General features: G+C 51.6%; 1 protein-coding gene across 3 annotated transcripts in view; it reads left to right on the forward strand.

Moving 5' to 3' along the window:
- Nucleotides 1-14,303, forward strand: part of FXYD6 (FXYD domain containing ion transport regulator 6) — a 30,148-nt gene extending 15,845 nt beyond the window's left edge. The window contains exons 2-8 of one of the 3 annotated variants that reach the window (XM_087821512.1): nucleotides 8,068-8,130; nucleotides 8,734-8,772; nucleotides 8,878-8,952; nucleotides 9,491-9,527; nucleotides 10,902-10,951; nucleotides 11,298-11,346; nucleotides 13,037-14,303. In XM_087821512.1, coding sequence (XP_087677638.1) covers nucleotides 8,073-8,130; nucleotides 8,734-8,772; nucleotides 8,878-8,952; nucleotides 9,491-9,527; nucleotides 10,902-10,951; nucleotides 11,298-11,326 — 288 coding nt within the window. In that variant the 5' untranslated portion in view covers nucleotides 8,068-8,072 and the 3' untranslated portion in view covers nucleotides 11,327-11,346; nucleotides 13,037-14,303. The remainder of the gene's footprint in view (nucleotides 1-8,067; nucleotides 8,131-8,733; nucleotides 8,773-8,877; nucleotides 8,953-9,490; nucleotides 9,528-10,901; nucleotides 10,952-11,297; nucleotides 11,347-13,036) is intronic. The other 2 variants (XM_087821513.1, XM_087821514.1) reach the window with 2 other exon arrangements.
- The last annotated feature ends 4,551 nt before the right edge of the window (nucleotides 14,304-18,854 follow it).

An 18,854-nucleotide genomic window follows, 5' to 3' on the forward strand; every position in this document is an offset into this window, starting at 1 on the left:
CAGAGTGCCCTTCCTTTTCTCTCTTCTATCCCTTTTCATCAAAATCCCACCCTCCTTTTGAGGTTTGGCAGAAATACCAGCTCCTCCACGGACCCGCCCCAGTTCTCTGTTGTACTCCCTGCTCCCCCTTTCTGTGCCCTGATGGGCTCTCCTTGCATGTCGTCTCTACCACCTGTGACATTCTCTTCTCATTTGCTGATATATCAGAGCCCTTTTCTTCCATACCTGCCTTTCCTTGGAAGCTGAGGCTTCATCTTGTTCGCTATTGATCCCTTGCAGTACTGGAATGGTGTGGCACCTTCTAGGAATTCAGCATGTGTTATGGGATTGACTTGAACCTGAGCATTTATGGAGGTGATTGTGGGGGAGTTGAGGGGAAGGCACAGCAGGGAAGAATGGGCCGGAACCCTTGATGTGTGTCTTCTCTACTCCAAAGAGGAGCCCTACTTGCCTAATGATCCCTCTCTTAGCTAGAGCTGTCAAGGAGCCACTGTGGGAAGCCTGGCTCATTTGTTTTTCCCTCTGTCACCTTGGATCCAATATTCACACCAAGGCCTCTAGGATTTGAAGACTTTTAATGTCCAGTTCTACCCTCCTTCTGGTCCCTAGTCCAGTCTCTCCACTGGCTGAGCAAGGAGCACATGTGACTTGAAGATATAATTTGTAGATAAGACTTGATCTGAGAAATAGCAGTAAACCCCACTCCCCAAACATAAAGGTTTTACAGATATCAGGTGCTTAAAACTTATTTTATTTCATACTTTGTAAAATGTGTTTTGGACATAATAGTTGGCTAATACATTGATGAGACTTTCCACTATAAAATAATTGATCTCAGATAAACCGATTTTGTTATCACAGAGTTTGGCTCATAAGAAGGAAAGGAAATCATCCAGTCACCAGTCATCATCCTCTCCCCAAACCAAAAACTGCATAAAAACTGAAAAAATGAAAAACCCGTGAGATAGAACTAGCACTGGATTATGTACAGTGTAACCAGAATTTAAGCCAAAGCTGTTCATAGAATGAATGCCACTTGACATCATTGCTTTACAGAGACTAATATGCCTTGGTCCCAAGAAGTTTAGGAAACCAAACCAGAGACTCCCACAGTAAGCCCAGGACTCCTGAGCAGGGCCAAAGTGATCTAAGGTGGGCATCTGCCGCCTTCAGTCTGCATGGAAAAGCAGAACAAACTCTCCCTGGGAGAAAGCCTCCCATTTAGGACTACTCATGCCCCACAGAGTAGAATCTAGGAAATATGAGTTCGTAATCAAAGATTACCAAACACAGGGAAAACCAGTCATATATGATTGAAAGGCACAGAAACAACAAATAGATTAAGACCCCCAAGGAATTAAGACTTTGGAATTAGCAGACATAAAATGTAAAATAACTATGCAGAAAATGCTGAAAGAAATTAAAAATGGGTATCAGAAATGTGCAGTCAACAGAGACTAACAAAAACGACCAGGCAGCTTGAAAAAGAACCAAACAGGACATTTAGAAATAGTCATTGAAATTGAAAATTAAATAAATGGATTAAACAGAGAATTAGTAAATAAAAGATAAATCTGAAACAGTTGCCCAGAATGCAGCACCAAGAAACAAAGAAGTAGAAAACACAAGAAAGCAGTAAGGTGATAAAGGAAATAGTATGAGAATATCTAACATAATCATAGTCTCAGAGAAGAAAATAGAGAGAGTGGAGGAGAGGCAATATTTGAAGAGATAATGGCTGAGAGTTTTTCATAATTGTTGAAAAGGATGGATCCACAGGTAAAGGAAACAACAGAATACAGAGAAATAAACACACATTTTGACTCTGGTCCAGTGAAACTTTGAACACCAAAAGAGAAGAATTAAAAGGAGGCAGAGAGAAAAGAGAACATCTGCGAAGGAATGAGAGCAAGCAGCAGATTTCTCAACAGCAACCATGGGCGTCAGAAAGCAATGGAATAACATTTCAAAATCAGAGCCAAAATAATATCAACCAAGAACTGCATACAAGGCCAAACTACCTTTCAGAGGTAGGGCTGTATTACTTTTCTATTAGTGCATAACCAATTACCACAAACTTAGCAGCTTAAAACAGCACACATTTATTACCTCGTGGCTTCTGTAGGGCAGAAGTCCAGCACAGCTCTCCTGGGTTCTTTGCTTCAGGGTCTTGCCAAGCTGCAGCCTGCATGTTGGCTAGAGTTGTGACGCAATCAAAGCATCCACTGGGGAACAGTTCACTTCCAGACTTCCTCAGGCTGTTGGCAGAATTCATCTCCTGTCTCAGAAGGACAGAGCTCCCCATTTTCTTGCTGGCTGTTGGCCAAGGGCTGCTCCGAGTGGCTAGAGGCTTCCCACAATTCCTTGCCATGTGCTCTTCTCCATAGGCCCTTTCTCAGCATGACCTTACTTTTCCAAGGCAACAAGGGAGAGAATTCTCTAACTTCTTTCTGCCAAGATCGAGGCGCATATAACACAACACCATCCTGGGAGTAACAGCCCATCATCTTCTGTTTGGTAGAAGCAAGTCTCCGTCTGTCCATCACAAGGGTGAAATGAGAGCATTTTCAGATAAACAAAAACTGAGTTTATAGCTAATAGATCTTCCTTAAAGAAAATTCTAAAAGATGTTCAGGAATAAAGAACATGGATTGAAGCTGACTGAGATTCAAATAGGACTGTGAACAAACCATCGAGCAGCTATGTTGTATCAGTCATCTATTGCTGCATAACAAATCATCCCCACACTCAGTGGCTTTAAAATAACAGACATTTATTACCTCACACAGTCCTGAGGGTCAGGAATCAGGGAGGGGGCAATTCTACTCAGGGCCAGGCTGTCAGCCAGGGAGGCACTTCTGTGAGAGCTGGAGGATCTGCTTCCAGGCTCACCGACAAGCTTCCCGGCAGGCCCTCAGTGCTTTGCCACAGCGCCCTCTCCATAGGGTACCCGTATCCTTAAGGCATGGCAGGTATCTTCCCCCAGAGCAAGCAGTCAGAGAGAGAGAGAGGCTGTGGTGCCTTTTGTGATCTAATAATGAAAGTGCCATAGCAGTTCTGCCATATTTTATTGGTCATGCAGAGTAACCCTTGTGAAGGGACTACATAGGCACCTGGCATGTAAATACCAGGAGGTATGGGGGGGGGGGGGGCTGTCTTGCAGGATGGCTACTGTACACATACAAAAATAGCATGTATTTCAGGAAAGCAATGATTTGTATTTTTGTATCTTTCACGAGGGATGTTATACCTAATATCTATTATACCTTTTAGCTGTAGATTTTTTTTTGGTCTTTGATAAACTGAATACTGACTTAGTTCAGACTGCAGAATACCATATACTGGTAGCTTATAAGCAACAGAATTTATTTCTCACAGTTGCAGAGGTTAGAAGTCCAAGATCAGGTACCTGATTCAGTGTTCAATGAAGCTCCATTTCCTGGCTCATAGACAGCTGCATTCTTGTTGAGCCCTAATATGGAGGAAGTTTATAAGGGCACTAATTTCATTCATGAGGCCGCTGCCCTCAGGCCATAATCTCCTCCCAAAGGCCCCACCTTCTAACACTGTCACAGTGAGGATTAAGTTTCAACACGTGAATTTTGGACACATTTAGTCTAGAGCAAATATATATGGTAAAATTCCAAAGGCAAACACTAAAAGACCAGAAATAGCTTGTGCAATTTCTCAGGCAGTACAAAGTAAATAAGAAAAAAAAATTAATAAAAAACCCCTCAAAACAGAAAGAAATATACACAAGAAAAGTAATGGAAAAACAGATGGTAGAAATCAGACCAAACATATCATCACAATGAAGTTAGAGCAAACTTGACAGTAAAGATTATCAGGTTAAATTTTTTAAAAATCTGTCTCTTTTCTATTTACAAGATACACAAAATACATAAGGGCACAAAAAGGCAGAAAGTGAAATAGAGGTTAAGACAGAGAGGATCGCCCTCGCCAGTTTTCTCAGTGGTTAGAGCGTCTGCCCGTGGACTGTGAGGTGGTGGAGGTGTTAACTGACCTTACTGTGCGTGCAGTCGTTTTACAATATATGCATGTGTTAGGTCACGCTGGATACCTTAAACTTCCACAACGTTGTGTGTCATTATATCTCAGGGAAGCTGGAAAAATAAAAAATAAACACACAGAGTAAAGTAAGATCAGTAATAAGGCATATGCGTTAGTGTGTGTGTGACCACTGTTGGTGCGTCTGTTCTGCATTTCACTGGAATTTCTGGCCGTGACCAGAAATAAGGTAAGAAAGAGAAATAAACCGTGTAAGAACTAGGAAAGAAGAAACGATGCTGTATCATGTCTGCAGAGACTATCCAAAGGAATCCAAAGGTAAATTATCAGAAATAACAAGAGGGCTTAACAAGAATATTGGACTTAAGGTCAATATATACAAATCTTTTGCTTTTTCCTATACCAGCAAAAATTAGAAAACATACGGAAGACAGCGTTTAAAATAGGAATAAAAATGATAAGGGACCTAGGAATAAACAACAGAAGATGTGTAAGACTTATGTGGAAGCATTTGTAAAACTTTATTAATGGACATTGAAAAGATTGACTTATAGGTGGGAGACTCAGGCCCAGTAAAATTTCGTCTTCCCCAAGCTGTTCTCTAGATAGATCCATTGCAATTCCAATGAAAATCCAGACAGTTTTGGATGAATTTGACATGCTGATTCTAAAATAGAGGAGAGGGAAAGACGAAGAATAGTGAAGAATTCCTGGCAAAAGAGGTGGAAGATAAAAGAGGGAACTTCTCTGCCATGTGGGGAGACCCCCATGAAGCTGTTGTAACTGAGACACTGATTTTGATGCAGGTGTCGACCCATTGCCGAGCAGATCCATAGAGAAGCCCCGAAACCCACGCCTAAACAGAAATGAGATGTGTGGCACAGGTGGCGGTGTGTGTAGTGAGGAAGGAGGGAGAGCAAATGGTAGAAGTCAGATCCCTACCTCACACCTTACACAAACATCAGTTCTAGGTGGAATAAAGATTTAAATGGAAAAGACAAAGATTTACAATGTTTAGGAGAAAATTCTGACTCAGGGTGACAAAGACTATCTTTAACAAGGCAAAAAATCATTGCATTTAATTACATTGGAATTTCTAAATTCTGTTCATTGAAAGTTTTTAAAAGTGAAAAGGCAAGCCATGAAGTGGGATAAGATAGTTGAGATACTTAATGACAAAGATTTAGTACTCAAAATAAGAAATGAGTGATATGTCAGACCACTTGAAAATAAAGCAAGAGACGTGAAAGCCATCACTGAAGAACCAGGAGTGGCAAACAATTGGAAGGAAGCCCAGCTCCATGACTAAAATAAAACCAATACCATGCTTTATGCCTCTAGATTGGCAGAAATTAAGCAGTCTGACAATATCAAGTATTGATAAGTATGTAGAGTAACAACAGTCATATTCAGTTGTTGGGGTGTTAAAATAGAGATGATGACTTAGGAAAACAACTTCAAATTATTTTGCAAAGTTGAAAGTTTGCATAGTGTGCTACCCAAGCACTTCACTTTGCCTGTCTCTAGAACATCATTTTTCAAACCGCTGAGGATAACCCATTAGTGGACCCTGTCATTTAAAATAAAAGGGTAGAACAGGAAACATCAGAAGGCATCATTCATTTGAAGGTTAAGTGTTATTTTATGATATTCTTTCTGGTATTCATGAGTATACACTTTTACTGGGTTCCAGTGTGAAAGTATTGCTTCTGAAAGTGTGGTCAAAGATTTGAAACAGTGCCTTCAGGATTCTTACATGTGCCCTAGCAACACGCAGACATGCTCGCAGCTGCATCATTTACAAGAGCACAAAACGGGGGGGGGGGGGGGGGGAGAGATAGTTTCCTGGCATAACGGAATATTACACAGCATTGGAGATGAATGGACTGTGCTTACGAGGAACAATACGGATGAATCTTAGAAACATAATGTTGGACAAAAATGCCAGTCACAGAAGACTGAAAAAAAAGAACATGGTATCATAATTATAAAGCTCAAAAAAGCTCCACTAAACAGTATCTTATTTAGATGTATTTTAAAAAAGAAGAGCAGGATGAATGTTCATACAATGGAAACTTATTCCACCATAAGAAAGAATGAAGTACTGGCATGTGCCAAATATGGGTGAACCTTGAAAACGTTATGCTAAGGGGAAGAAATCAGGTGTGAAAGGCCACATACTCATGATTTTTTAAAATATGAAATGTCCGGAATAGGCAAGTCCATAGAGACAGAGTAGAGTAGTGGTTGTCAGGGGTTAGGGGAAAGAGAGGGTGGGAGTCACAGACTTTGGGTACAGGGTCTCTTTGGAGATGGTGAAAATATTCTGAAGTTGATTATGTTTGTACGATTTTGTGATTATCCTAAAAGCCATTGAATTGTACCCTTTCAAATGGTGAACTTTATGGTATGGGATTTCTTAAGGTAAAACTTTTTTTGAAGAGGAGCAAGGGAATGATTAAAAATATATATATTCAGGCCCGGCCGGCGTGGCTCAGTGGTTGAGCATTGGCCCAAGGGCCAGGAGGTCACAGTTCGATTCCCGGTCAGGGCACATGCCTGGGTTTCGGGCTCGATCCCTAGCGGGGGGCGTGAGGAGGCAGCAAATCAGTGACTCTCTCATCATTGATGTTTCTCTCTTGCCCTCTCTCGTCCTCTCTCTGAAATCAATAAACACACACGCACACAGTGTGTGTTCAGGATACTGTTTCCCTGTGGGAGTGGGGCGGGGGATAGGAAGGAGGGGAAACGAGGGAAGTGCAGCAGTATTTGTAAAGTTCTAGTTCTTAAGTCACTTGTCCATGGGTGTTTACCTTATTGTGTTTATTACGTGTTACATATTTTTCATACAATTAAACTATAATGTAAAACTTTAAAGAAATACAGTTCATAAATGAGGTACCATTAGAAGCAAAAGTGCCTGTGGAAGAAGCTGCTTGAATGTCCTCGCAGAGTCCGAGTCTGTGCCTCCGTGGGCTGGATGCAGCGGTCTGACCTCTGGTGGCTGGGAGGGGAAGGGCAGCTGGGGCTGCTTGGGCTGGGAAGCAGTAGGGCCGGATCCCTTGGAACTAGCCTGGTCCTGGCCACTGCCAGTCTCACCCACTGGGAAAAGAGCAAACAGCCTTGGACTTTCCTGGTTCAGGTTTTTCCCCCTTTTCCTCTGGCTTTTCACCACACTCTAAGCCCAGGAACAACATGTGTGTAACCACTGAAATCTTCCCCTGGGAGGGAGCAGGTGGCCCTGTCCTCTGCTTTCATCCAGATGGGCCATCCTGGGGCGGTCAAGCCCAGAGACCAGGGGCTTTGATGAGCTCACGAGCAGAAGTCTCGGGCGTCTTCTGGGGAACGGGCCCCAGGCACTGATGCTCTAGAGAATCAGTTTCCACACTCCCTTTGTTTAATCAAACTGCCTTTCTAGAGTATTGTGCACTGAAGCCTATGGAAGAGCTGACTTGGGCATGTTAGAGGCGAGAGTGTGGGGACAACTGGGAGAGCTGCCAGCATTTCAGGGTTGGCGGTACTGAGCTCAGGAAACAGCGGTCTCTGGCCTACCTGGCTGGCTGCACCGTTAACCTCATAGGAGGAAGAGCTTCAACAGCGGGTCTGGGCTGTGGGGCACCAGGCCAGGAAGTTGCAGAAGGGTGGCTTGGAGGAGAGGTAACCAGAGGGCTCATCTCCAAGGCTGTTAGGGCTGCATGGCTTTGGTGCCAGAGTCAAGCGGCAGAGGAGTTACTGAGCTGGGCTAGGATCTCGGCCGCTGCTCACTATCCTATGTCATTTACCCTCTGAGCTCAGGTTCTTGACCTGCAAAGGGGGTTAGTCACCGGGCCTGCTGGTTGAGTTGGTTAGTGGTAGTAATTGGGTTAGTGCGCAGAGTGCGGTGCCAGAGTTGGCGTGCCAGCTCCTCTGCCTCGCTGTTTGAACTCACCATGTGGAGAGTGCTCAGCACAGAGCTGGACCTCGCTGGGCCCAGGTCAGGCTGAGGGTCAGAGTGGGTTCTCCTGCCCAGGGAATCACTTTTCCTCCCTCTGCCCCCAGACGCCATGGAGGTGGTGCTGATCTTCCTGTGCAGCCTGCTGGCCCCCGCCGTCCTGGCCAGTGGTAAGTGCCCACAAGATGTGGCTCCGACAACGGGCAGCCATGGCCTTCTCTGGTGGGAGGTCCTGGCTCTTTGGGACTTCAGGTTTGGGGCTCTCAGAGTCTACATGTCTGATCAGCCCTGACCCCATCAGTCAACAGAAAAAGCCCTGGAAGGTGGCAGCTGTTCATAGACCTTCAGCCAGCCTGTCCACCCCTCCCCACAGGCTCCAGCAGGGGCTGCTTTCAAGCCTCAAGTCCACCAGGCCCCTGTGGACTTCTGGCCCAAACTTTGGGAGCCAGACCTGCATGGCAGTCTTTGGACCCTGGCCTTGTGCCAGTCACATGTTTTTCCTCACCTGTAATGAGGAACATAGGCCCTGCCTTGTGGGGGTGACATGAGTAAAAAGGGACCTTAGGTGTCGCTGTGCTGTGAGCACATTCTCATGGGCTCAGGGTACCTGCCCTCGGGCAGCAGGCGGCCAGCCCTTGCCCGCTTCTCCAGGCACGTCGGCCTAATAGGCCCTGCTTCCCGGGCAACCCCGGGGGAGGAGGCCTGAGAGGCGAGCAAGGTGCGGGACGCAGGGTGTGTGGCTCTCCTCTTGACCGGCTTGTTTGTTTCTGCAGCTGACGAGCAGGAGAAGGAAAAGGACCCTTTCCATTATGGTGAGTGGTGACGGCAGCCCCGGGGGAGGGGCAGGCCTGGCCCTCGGGCAGCTGAGGCACCCGCCTGGGCCTTCCTCTTCACTCCTCTCCCTGTTCCTTTGGCAGATTACCAGACCCTGAGGATCGGGGGGCTGGTGTGTGCTGTGGCCTTCTTCTCTGTCGGGATCCTCCTCATCCTCAGTAAGTTCACCCAGCGGAGCAAGGTCTGCTGCTAAGCATGCGCAGAGCAGTGCGAGAGCCTGGCTGGCCCCGTCCTGCCGTCGCTAGGACCTAATACAGTGCTCAGTAAAACGGTGAAGCATGAGCAAGACAAATGCTCGATGACAGTAAGCACTGATAAGAAGGGGCAGGGTGGCCCTCCTGGTGCTGTACCAGCAGGCGTGAGGGGGTCACAGGACATAGGACAGAGCCTGCCCATAGTGTGCGCAGTGTGCCCTCGTTAGTTTTCCCTGCGTGAGCCCGGTCCGCGCTGGCGCGATCAGGCAGCCGTGTGGCGCAGCCCTCCCAGCTGCTGTGAATGCACCTGGCTCAGCGGCGCCCTCCCGCGGCGGATCGCCGCGCACAGCTGTGCAGGCCGCGCACTGTCCGGGGCAGGGGTGCTATTTACCTGTCTCACAGCCTGCCCCGACTCACAGGGTAGCCCTGCTGTGGCCACAGCAGGAGCGTGACCTTGAACTCAAGCCGGAGGATGACCTTGGGTGGTTTCCTTGCCTTTCAGGTCGCAGATGCAAGTGCAGTTTCAGTCAGAAGCCCCGGTAAGGCTGTGGGCACTTGGGGTGATAGGAGGAACAGGGAGGGGCCTCCTGGTGTGGACCCAAATGAGTGTGTGTAGATTCTCGGAAACAGGCCAAGTGCCTTGAGGGTGGGGCAGAAGTTTTGAGAATTGCCAGGGGACTTCGATGGTTAGGCCCCTCCTCTCCCCAATGAGTGTGCGGGATGGAAAGTGGGCAGGAAGGTGCTAGGTCATTGAGAAGGGAGGCGGAGGGCCTCAGGGCCTCTCTTGAGGTCCATCTCCTCTCTTCAGGGCCTGTGACATGGGCCCTGCTTCTCACCTCTTCATGGGGCTCTCTGAAGTGGAGCAGAGCTTGGGCTCCCTTTCATTCACCCTTCTACTTCCACATGGAGGCCCAGCCATTAGCCCACTACCATGGCCAAGGGGAGCTCTGGACCTCAGAAGTCCAGAGTCTGCAGGAGGCCCTGGGTCATCCCTCCCAGTACTTTGTTCTTTGGGGCTGACATTGAAGGGTGCCTGTAAGTCCCATGGCTCTGCCCCTTCAGTCCCCACTCCTCCCTCTCCCTGTGAGCCCCCACTCCTCCTCCATCCTGTGAGCCCCCACTCCTCCCTCTCCCTGTGAGCCCCCACTCCTCCCTCTCCCTGTGAGCCCCCACTCCTCCCTCTCCCTGTGAACCCCACTCCTCCCTCTCCCTGTGAGCCCCCACTCCTCCCTCTCCCTGTGAGCCCCCACTCCTCCCTCTCCCTGTGAGCCCCCACTCCTCCCTCTCCCTGTGAGCCCCCACTCCTCCTTCACCCTGTGAGCCCCCACTCCTCCCTCTCCCTGTGAGCCCCACTCCTCCTTCACCCTGTGAGCCCCACTCCTCCCTCTCCTTGTGAGCCCCTCCTCCCTCTCCCTGTGAGCCCCACTCCTCCCTCTCCCTGTGAGCCCCCACTCCTCCCTCTCCCTGTGAGCCCCCACTCCTCCTTCTCCCTGTGAGCCCCCACTCCTCCCTCACCCTGTGAGCCCCCACTCCTCCTCCATCCTGTGAGCCCCCACTCCTCCCTCTCCCTGTGAACCCCACACCCCACTCCTCCCTCTCCCTGTGAGCCCCCACTCCTCCCTCTCCCTGTGAGCCCCCACTCCTCCCTCTCCCTGTGAGCCCCCACTCCTCCTCCATCCTGTGAGCCCCACTCCTCCCTCTCCCTGTGAGCCCCCACTCCTCCCTCTCCCTGTGAGCCCCACTCCTCCCTCTCCCTGTGAGCCCCACTCCTCCCTCTCCCTGTGAGCCCCCATTCCTCCCTCGCCCTGTGAGTCCTGTGGAGAGTGGGGGTGCCCCCGGTGAGCCGAGGCCCCTGCCCAAGAAGGAGCGTGGGCCTGCGTGGAGCATGACAGGAGGCTGCCTTGTCCCCGCAGGGCTCCAGGGGAGGAGGAGACCCAAGTGGAGAACCTCATCGCCGCCAACGGTAACCGTCGCCACCCGCCCGTCTCCTCTCTGCCAGGCAGTCTGCCCCCGATGGCCGCTGTTTACGTGTCTGCTTAGTGTCAGGCCTGATACCAAGTGTCACAGGCCCGGTATCTCATTAACGCGCATGCCCACAGCCCCGTGAGGCGGGCACCGCTGTCCACAGTTAAGGGGCGTATGTGCTGAGTCCCTGGGACCGGCAGTAGCAGGGCAGCGATTTGCACCCGGTCTGACTCGAAGCCCCTGCTCCGTGGGCCAGGCTCCCGCACAGTTGGCGCAGGCGGGGCTGCGGCCGGGCCTCGGGCGAGGGGCCCGTTCACTGTGGTCTGTTCTGGTTTCCTTTCTAGCAACAGAGCCCCAGAAAGCCGAGAACTGAAGCGCAGCCCCGGCGAGGAGGTAAGGGCTGCGGGCCGGCGCTGCCTGTCACCGCCGCCCTTGTCCCGGGGAGCAGTGGGGCTGCGGTTTCCCTGGGCACAGCTTTCACGTGAGCTGTGCTCTCAGGAGTCTTGTGTCTGAAAGGGATGGTGAGACAGACGGACACAGGCCAGCGGTCAGGTTAACTGGCGTCAGCCTAGCTGCCATGTGGGCACAGCTTGGGAGAGAATTAGTTAGTGCAGTACTTCTAATATCAGGTAGGCTTTTAGACGCGATTCAGAAAGTTCCTTGCGGCCACTTTTTAAAATTAGCAGTTCATTGTGAAACTTTCCAACCCTACACAAAAGCGAGGAGAGGAGTGTCCGACACCCCCCCCCCACACTAGGTTGTGAGCTCCCCACATTGAGGGCGCTGCTTTCTGTGTCCTTTCCAGTTGGTCACTGCAGGGACAGGGAGGTCGACGGTTAAATGCTGTGCCGTTTTCAAATGCCGCCACAAGCTCTCTGGAGCCGGCAGCAGTTGGCAGGACGGGCACAGCTTACCCCAGCCTGTAGATGCAGCAGCTGTGGTCGGAGAGGAGGGCCGTCCAGATAGGAAGTGACAGACGGGGACCTGAACCCAGGCCTTTGCATTTAGTGCCGTTTTCACATCTGCTCCCGCCTGCTTGCCTTTATGACAGACCCTGGGAAATACTGGCCCCGGGGATCTGTCTTCTATCAGCTAACTTTTGCTTTTTCTTTCGTTTTTATTTCTATACAGATAAGGCATATTCCTTTATGCTAATGTAAATTAGAAGAGGTTTGGGATGTACAGGCCCCGTGCAGCAGCGTTTCCCCCGATCGTGCGACCCGGTGTGCGGACCGGTGCGCTTCTGTAGTGTTTGACTCCTTTCCTGCCTGCTGCACATCCTCTTAGCCCCATGGGGGCCAGGAGGGCAGAGCAGGGCTCAGGGCCTCCATCTCCTGGTGGGGCTCGGGAGACTCACTCCTGAGCTGGGGGTGGCTGGGAGCCCAGTCTTGGAGGCAGGCGTCCCAGCTTAGCTGGGGGTTCTGGCCACTTGGCCGCAGCTGGCAGGTTGGAATCTGGGAGTGGTGTGGGAAGGCTGAGGGAGGGGGGAGCAGTTGCCTGCTCTTGTCTTTCTTTTTTTTAAGTAGGATGTCCTCAGAAACCCACTTCTCCTAGGTCTGAGGACTGTGAGCAACTATTGAGGGTGCCCTGGGATATAGCCTCTGAGTGTAACAGTTTCCTTTCCACGTCAGCCAGGTTCCAGCCCCCTGAGGGAGCCCTTCCCCTGAGGCCCACCCCTCCTGTGCCTTCATCTCCTTTCCCTGCGTCTCAGGCTTGTCTTCGTTGCTTCACCGGGAACGTGGCGCTTAGAGTGGGTCTCACCCTATGAGTTTCAGTGGACAGAGGGGCTGCTAAAGGCAGGGAGCCGAGCAGTTAAAGATTTCTTTTTTTTTAAATCCTCACCTGAGGACATGCCTAGAGAAATAAAGAGAGACAGAAAAACATCTACTTGAGAGAAAAACATTGATCTGTTGCCTTCCATATGCACCCCTACTGGGGATCAAACCTGCAACCCAGGTATGTGCCCCATCGGGGAATCAAGCTGTCAACCTTTCAGTGCACAGGATGGTGCCACACCTGCTGGGCTAAAGATGTCTAAAAGGAGCCAGAGTTTTGTTTTAACTTAAATTCTCTCCCTCTGCAGCCTCCAGAACCTGAAGGCAGCGCTTGAACCTTTAGATGGAAATGATGATGCTTAAGAAAACCAGCCACTTCAGCAACAGATCTTCCCCCGGGAGAAGTCAAGAACTCGCGTGTCCCCTCCCCACCCCTCTGAACACAGTCCTCTACTTAGTGCCGCGACTAACTCCCACCTCCCCTGCTGCACCCTGTGGGCTTGTCCACCTCCTGTGATGTGTCTGTGTGTGTGTGTGTGTGTGTGTGATGACCGTGGTCTTCGTGGCTGCTTGTCTGTGGCTGACGCTGTTTAGTGAACCTGGACGCACTTCCTGGGCTGGAGCTGAGCTAGGTCACCATCAGCTCCTTCCTGCTCCCCCACGGCGCCTCCCTCCCCTCCCGCTCCCAGGAGTCTGCTTTTTCCTGAGGGACCAGTCCCTTCTCTTGATTTAGAGGCGGGAGTAGGGTTGGGGCCCAGGTGGGAGTCTCCACTCGTCCTGGGACTCGGGAAGGTTTACATCACTCTCATGATCATTAGTCATGGCCTCTCTTCACTCCTTTTGCAAGAACCTTGCTTCGGCATTCCACCTCTGACCTAAGTCTGTTCTGAGGGTCTCTTAGCAATTGGAGGGTCACAGCAAGGCGCTGGTGAGCCCAGCTGCACCTTCAGGCAGGCGACGCCCCTTCCCTGGTCATTTGGTCCTGGGACCACCACCATGGAGTTCCCATCGGCCCTGCCCCATCGCAGAGTGGCCAGGCAGGCAGGCCGGGGCTTGTACTCTGCCCCTGGGGAATGCCCCTTGCATATCTTCTCAGCAATAACCCCTTGGGCTCTGGATCCCTGCCCTCCGTCCTGCCTCCCTGCTTCCGAGACTCTGATGTATAGCCCGGCTTGTCTGGGCTCAGACTCCCATCCTTGCCTTGGGTCCCTGGCCAGCGGCCCGCTCTGTTTGGGCCAGCGTTCTGGGAGGGCAGCAGGGAGAGCCGGCCTCCTTTGCTTCTCTGTCCACAGCCCATTGGTAGGTGAGCAGTCTTGGCTCCTGCGCCCTCTGCTCCGCCTGTCACCACCCCAGGGGCAGTGCAGCGGCCCTGCGGCAGGTTAGAGACCGGGCGGGCTCCCTGCAGCCCTGCTGCTGGGAACAGCAAGAGGTCAAAGGTCATAAAGAGTGGAAAGAAACCAGGCCCCGCCCCCTATGCATCGTGTTACCTTGGAAACTAACCAACCGCGTGACAGGACTGCTGTCTGTTGTGACCTATCCTCCCAACAACCTGGAATAAATACCATTTGTTTCCTAGTGGCTCAGAGGTGCATTCCTTTGTGTGAAAGAACTAAAATACTTGAAGGGCCGAAGGGACTCTGTCCTTGGCAGAGGGAGGGAGTGGGGGCTGGAGAGGCAGCTGAGTGGCGCTTCTTGGGCCCAGCTGTTCCTCTTCCCTCCCCTTCCTCTTTCCTCCACCCAGACCCCTCCTCCTCGCCCCTTCCTCCTCCTGCTCCCAGCTCCTCCTATCCCCCCCAGTCAGTGGCCCAGGACTGTCCCTTTGCCTGTCCTGGAGACAAGGGAATCACAGTTTCTTGACAGGGCTCCCTGGCCTGAAATGAAAGGTTCTAACCTCTCCCTTTGGTCAATTTTGGGGCCAGTACCTAAGGATTTGACAAAGAGGTGCATAGGTGGTCCCTCGGGTTATGACCAAGCCTTTCATCTTTCTGCCAAGCCAAATTCGTCCTCTCTGAAGCTTTCCTGGACTTCAGGTAGAATAGTCCCTTCTTTTCTGTGCTCTGTCACATTGGTTCTTGCCTTTATCTTCACATCTAATACTCAGTACCTTGGACCCAAGCTGCAGAGGCCAGGCTGGTAATGTCCGTGTGTGAATCAGCTGTCCTGACACAATAGGTGGGGCATAGGCCCTGGGCCACCTAGAATGTCTTTCCAAAGACTTCAGCTCCGTTTTCTAAAAAGTACTGATGGCCAAATGAACACAGCTGTGGGACAGTGTGCCCTGGAAGTCGGTGTGCTGCGCACCTCTCTGTGCTTTGTGTGTCTTCACCACGAGACGGTTTCTCGAGGGCAAGAGATGTCTTATTCTGATGTAAGAATGCCTGGAAAATCTTAGGGACTCAGAAATGTTCCTAGAGTCTGTCTCGATTCTTTTTTTAATATATCCCTACTGATTCCAGAGAGGAAAGGAGAGGGAGAGAGAGAGGTAGAAACATCAATGATGAGAGAGTCATTGATCGGCTGCAGCCCGCAACCCGGGCATGTGCTCTGACCGGGAATCGAACCCCGATCGCCTGGATGCTAGGTTGATGCTCAACCGCTGAGCCACGCCCGGCTGGGCCCCTGTCTAGATTCTGTGAGTTGTTTAGAGCTTCAGAATTGCAAGTCACAGGTCCTGGAGGACTCGGGGTGGGGTGGGGTGCACCCATTCCCTGCCTGCCTCCTCCTACCCTACTCCCCGGCTGCCTCACTACTTCTGGGCCTGTTCTTCCCTTCAGTCCCCCAGGTCTTTGAGAAGAGTGAGGCTTATAGCTGAGATCAAGTTCAACATTGTCAACCCAACATTGTCACTGGTTAGAAAGCTGAAGTAGGCAGCGCCCCCATCCGTGGAGCACTCATCGTCAGGGTTACAGGCCTCTGGCCACTTCACAGAGGGCTGCAGGGAGATCCTCACTGCCCCAGCGCCACAGCAGACTGCGAACCTTTCCATATCCATTATTAAAAATAAGACATTAAACTGTACAACCAAGTATAAGAAGTCCAATAGGGAGGCTCTGGCCTTTCTCATGATAACTGTTAATAACAGAATGACAGTTGTCTCCAGCACAGGACAGAATGCTCCTCCCTGTCTGCCGGACTCCAAGCACCCACCATTTCTCCTGGTAATCCAGCATTATCTCCAAGGTAGGTAGGCAGGTAGGTTCTCTGATAAGTTTGTGGTGTGTATAGCACAGCATGTGGCCTGGCTTCCTCCAGGGGAGGCTGGTGTCCAGACCAAGGGGAGGGTCCTCTGGGTTGGAGAGACCACACGGGAGCCTGGCAGTCCCTTCCAGGCATAAACTAGCAAGACTGCCCTGGGGAGGATCTGGTGGGAGCTGAGCGGTCTGGAAACAACACATAAAGAACAGTCAGAAACTGATCATCAAAATAATACTAATGATGATAAATACAAGCAGCTGACATTTATCAAGCACTTGCTATATGTAAACACTGGGCTTAGACTCACATGTATCTACATTCAGAACTCAACCCTGTGACGGTGTCTCTTTTGTAGACGGCTGGTGAGACCACCCGCGTTTGCAGTCCTGGTGGCAAAGCCGAGGTCCAGCCAGGTGGCTCCAGCTCTGGGCCAGTGTCCTTGTGCTCTGCAGGGAAGAGCATAGGCCCACCAGCTGGGCGTGCGAGGGTGGCAGGACTTGATTTAGTGTGGGGGTCCTTCGTTCCCACAGATGTTAAGACCCTAAACTGGAATGAGTCCCCACCACTGGAGGTGTTTGAGCTGCAGGAATATGAGCAGCTGCTGGAGTGCTCTTGGCAAAATAGGCTGAGAACCTACCTGGGGTGACTTAAGTGTCCAAGCCCAAATTGGGAGAGCCCCCCACCCCCACCCTCACCCCCTCCACTGATGGGTGAGCCTTCTCCCTCCAGTCTAGCACTGCAGGGCCAGGGAAGGACCAAGGACCCCTGCACGGGGCTGCTTAATGTGAGTCTGCCTTCTGGACTGGCTCTTCCTCCTGCAGGGACAGACCCAGCAGGGCCATGTCTGTCCACTCAGCCTCTAGGCACGTGACTTACATTTGTAACTTGGTCAGATACAGATGATGGGGCTTGGTTGCATAGGAAGCTGCCCAGCAGTGACATATCCCAGAGGAATGCTGAGTCTCCTGGTCTTAGAGACCTCGCTGGAGTGTCCTGAACATTCTGTCTCCCAGCTCCTCATGGCCCCAGGCATCCACTCCAAAGATGTTGCAGTCTAATGCAAGAGGTGTTTGCGTTACTTAACAGCACATGAAAACAGGCCAGTCCGCCTCCTGGGCCCCCAAGCTGTAGCCTCCCCACCACTCTGGATTTTTTGCAGGTTGTGGGTTGGAACTGGCCAAGTTGTTCTCAAGAGAGTCAGAGGCAGAGTGCAAGGGGCAGGGAGGGAGGGGCAGGTGAGAGGGATGCTGGTTGAAGCACACCCCAAGGTCACTGGCTCCTTGCCCCTTCCCTCTGTGGGGAAGGCCTGCCCTCCCCAAGATCACCCCAGGCGGGGTGGCTGAGCAGAGCTGGGGTGGGAGGGCTGTCCAGCTCTGTCTGGTTCACCTCACCTTGTCCCTGGCTGCTCTGCCTCACCCTGGGGGGAGAGAGAGAGAAGGTAGGTCAGGTGTGTTTGCCTGAGCCAGGGGAGGAGCTTTGGAAATACCTGTCTCCAGGCCACAAAGAGGAAGAATGCTCACCTCTCACCATTAGTGTGATTCATTGCTGTCACAGCTGAACTCCAGGGGGGCGAGTCAGCCAGCTCAAGCCAACTAGCTGTTGATTTTATGGAGCCAACCCCAGCCTCGTGCCTGGTTGCGTAATAGTGGGCCACCTGCCAAGAGAGTGATGGCAGAGCCGTCAGGTGATGCTGCAGGAGGGTGTTCTGAAGGTCTTGGGGTGGTAGGGGGGCTGTTGGGGGATGGGCTCCCTGCCCTGTCCCGAAGAGTGGGCTCCTGCCTCCAAGCCAGGCTTGGAGGCAGCCTGGTGGAGCAGGAGGAGGCTCGGGCCATTCTCAGTCTCCTGTGCCCCCCTCTTCTCTCCAGCTGTGTGAGCTTGGGCCGGCCCCAGCATCTCCAGCAGTTTCCTTCTTTGCAAAATGAAACCCTTCCCAGCTGTAGGGTAAGCTGGGCCACTTAAGCCTCGGTCTGCTCAACTGTATAATGGGTCCACCAAGGTCAAAGTGATACAGTGGACATAAAAACACTCAGAAAATTATCCATGTAGATGTCATGTTATCAATATTTATATCATCGCCCATTTCCTTTTCTTTCTTTGGTAGCAGGTTCCCTCTGTCTGACCCGGGTGCAAGTTCCAACCTGTCCAAGTCCTGCGGTTTCCTCTTCTGTACCATGGGTGTCACAAAGCCTGCTGGCTGGGCTGTCGGTGGGAACTAGGCAGGTCAGGAGGCTCAGGCTCTTTGGAACTATTGAGTTGGGTGCACTGTTGCTGAGTGAGGAGAGCTGGGCAGCAGACATGAGGCGCAGACATTTAACAGACATCACGATCGGCGCCCTCACAGAGGCCAGGAGAGGCCTGGCAGTCTGTGAAGTAAGCGACAAGGGTAGTTACAAAGCCAGAGGCAAGCCTTCCAGCCTCCTTAGGCCAGGGAGGAAGGGAAGGAGCGGCAGTGACTGGTGTTGCTCCTGGGCGTCTTTCTGGAGGTGGCTAGCGAGCCTGAGCTGTTGTTCAGAGATGAGGAGAAGCGTGGCTGCTGGAAGGGAGGGCCGTGGGGACCAGGCAGCCTGGGCTCTGGTTTAAGACTTGGAGTGAGCTCCGAGGCAAGGGGAGAGTGTGTTTCTCTCCAAGGTATTTGCTGTGGGAGAGGTGGCACAGACAGGTTTGCCCTTGTCCCCTAGCCGTCGAAGCAGAAGAAAATGTCCCCAGCCCTGCCTGCTCAGGGAGCAGGAAGGACACAGTCACCTTGACTCAGAGCACACTGCCCTTTGGCAGCTCCCAGGACCTCTGTGCCCTATGGCTCGGCCTCCTTGAAGCCAACACTTAAGGAATGGACCCTCCAGGGCCCACCTCCTCCCAGGCCCGCCTTATAAGACCCTAGTGACCCTGGCATCTGCGGCCACAGCAGGAAACAGAAGCCAGCTCTCCTGGGGT

Source organism: Miniopterus natalensis, chromosome 11 (genome assembly GCF_054644295.1).
Source record: "Miniopterus natalensis isolate mMinNat1 chromosome 11, mMinNat1.hap1, whole genome shotgun sequence".
Taxonomy (NCBI): domain Eukaryota; kingdom Metazoa; phylum Chordata; class Mammalia; order Chiroptera; family Miniopteridae; genus Miniopterus; species Miniopterus natalensis.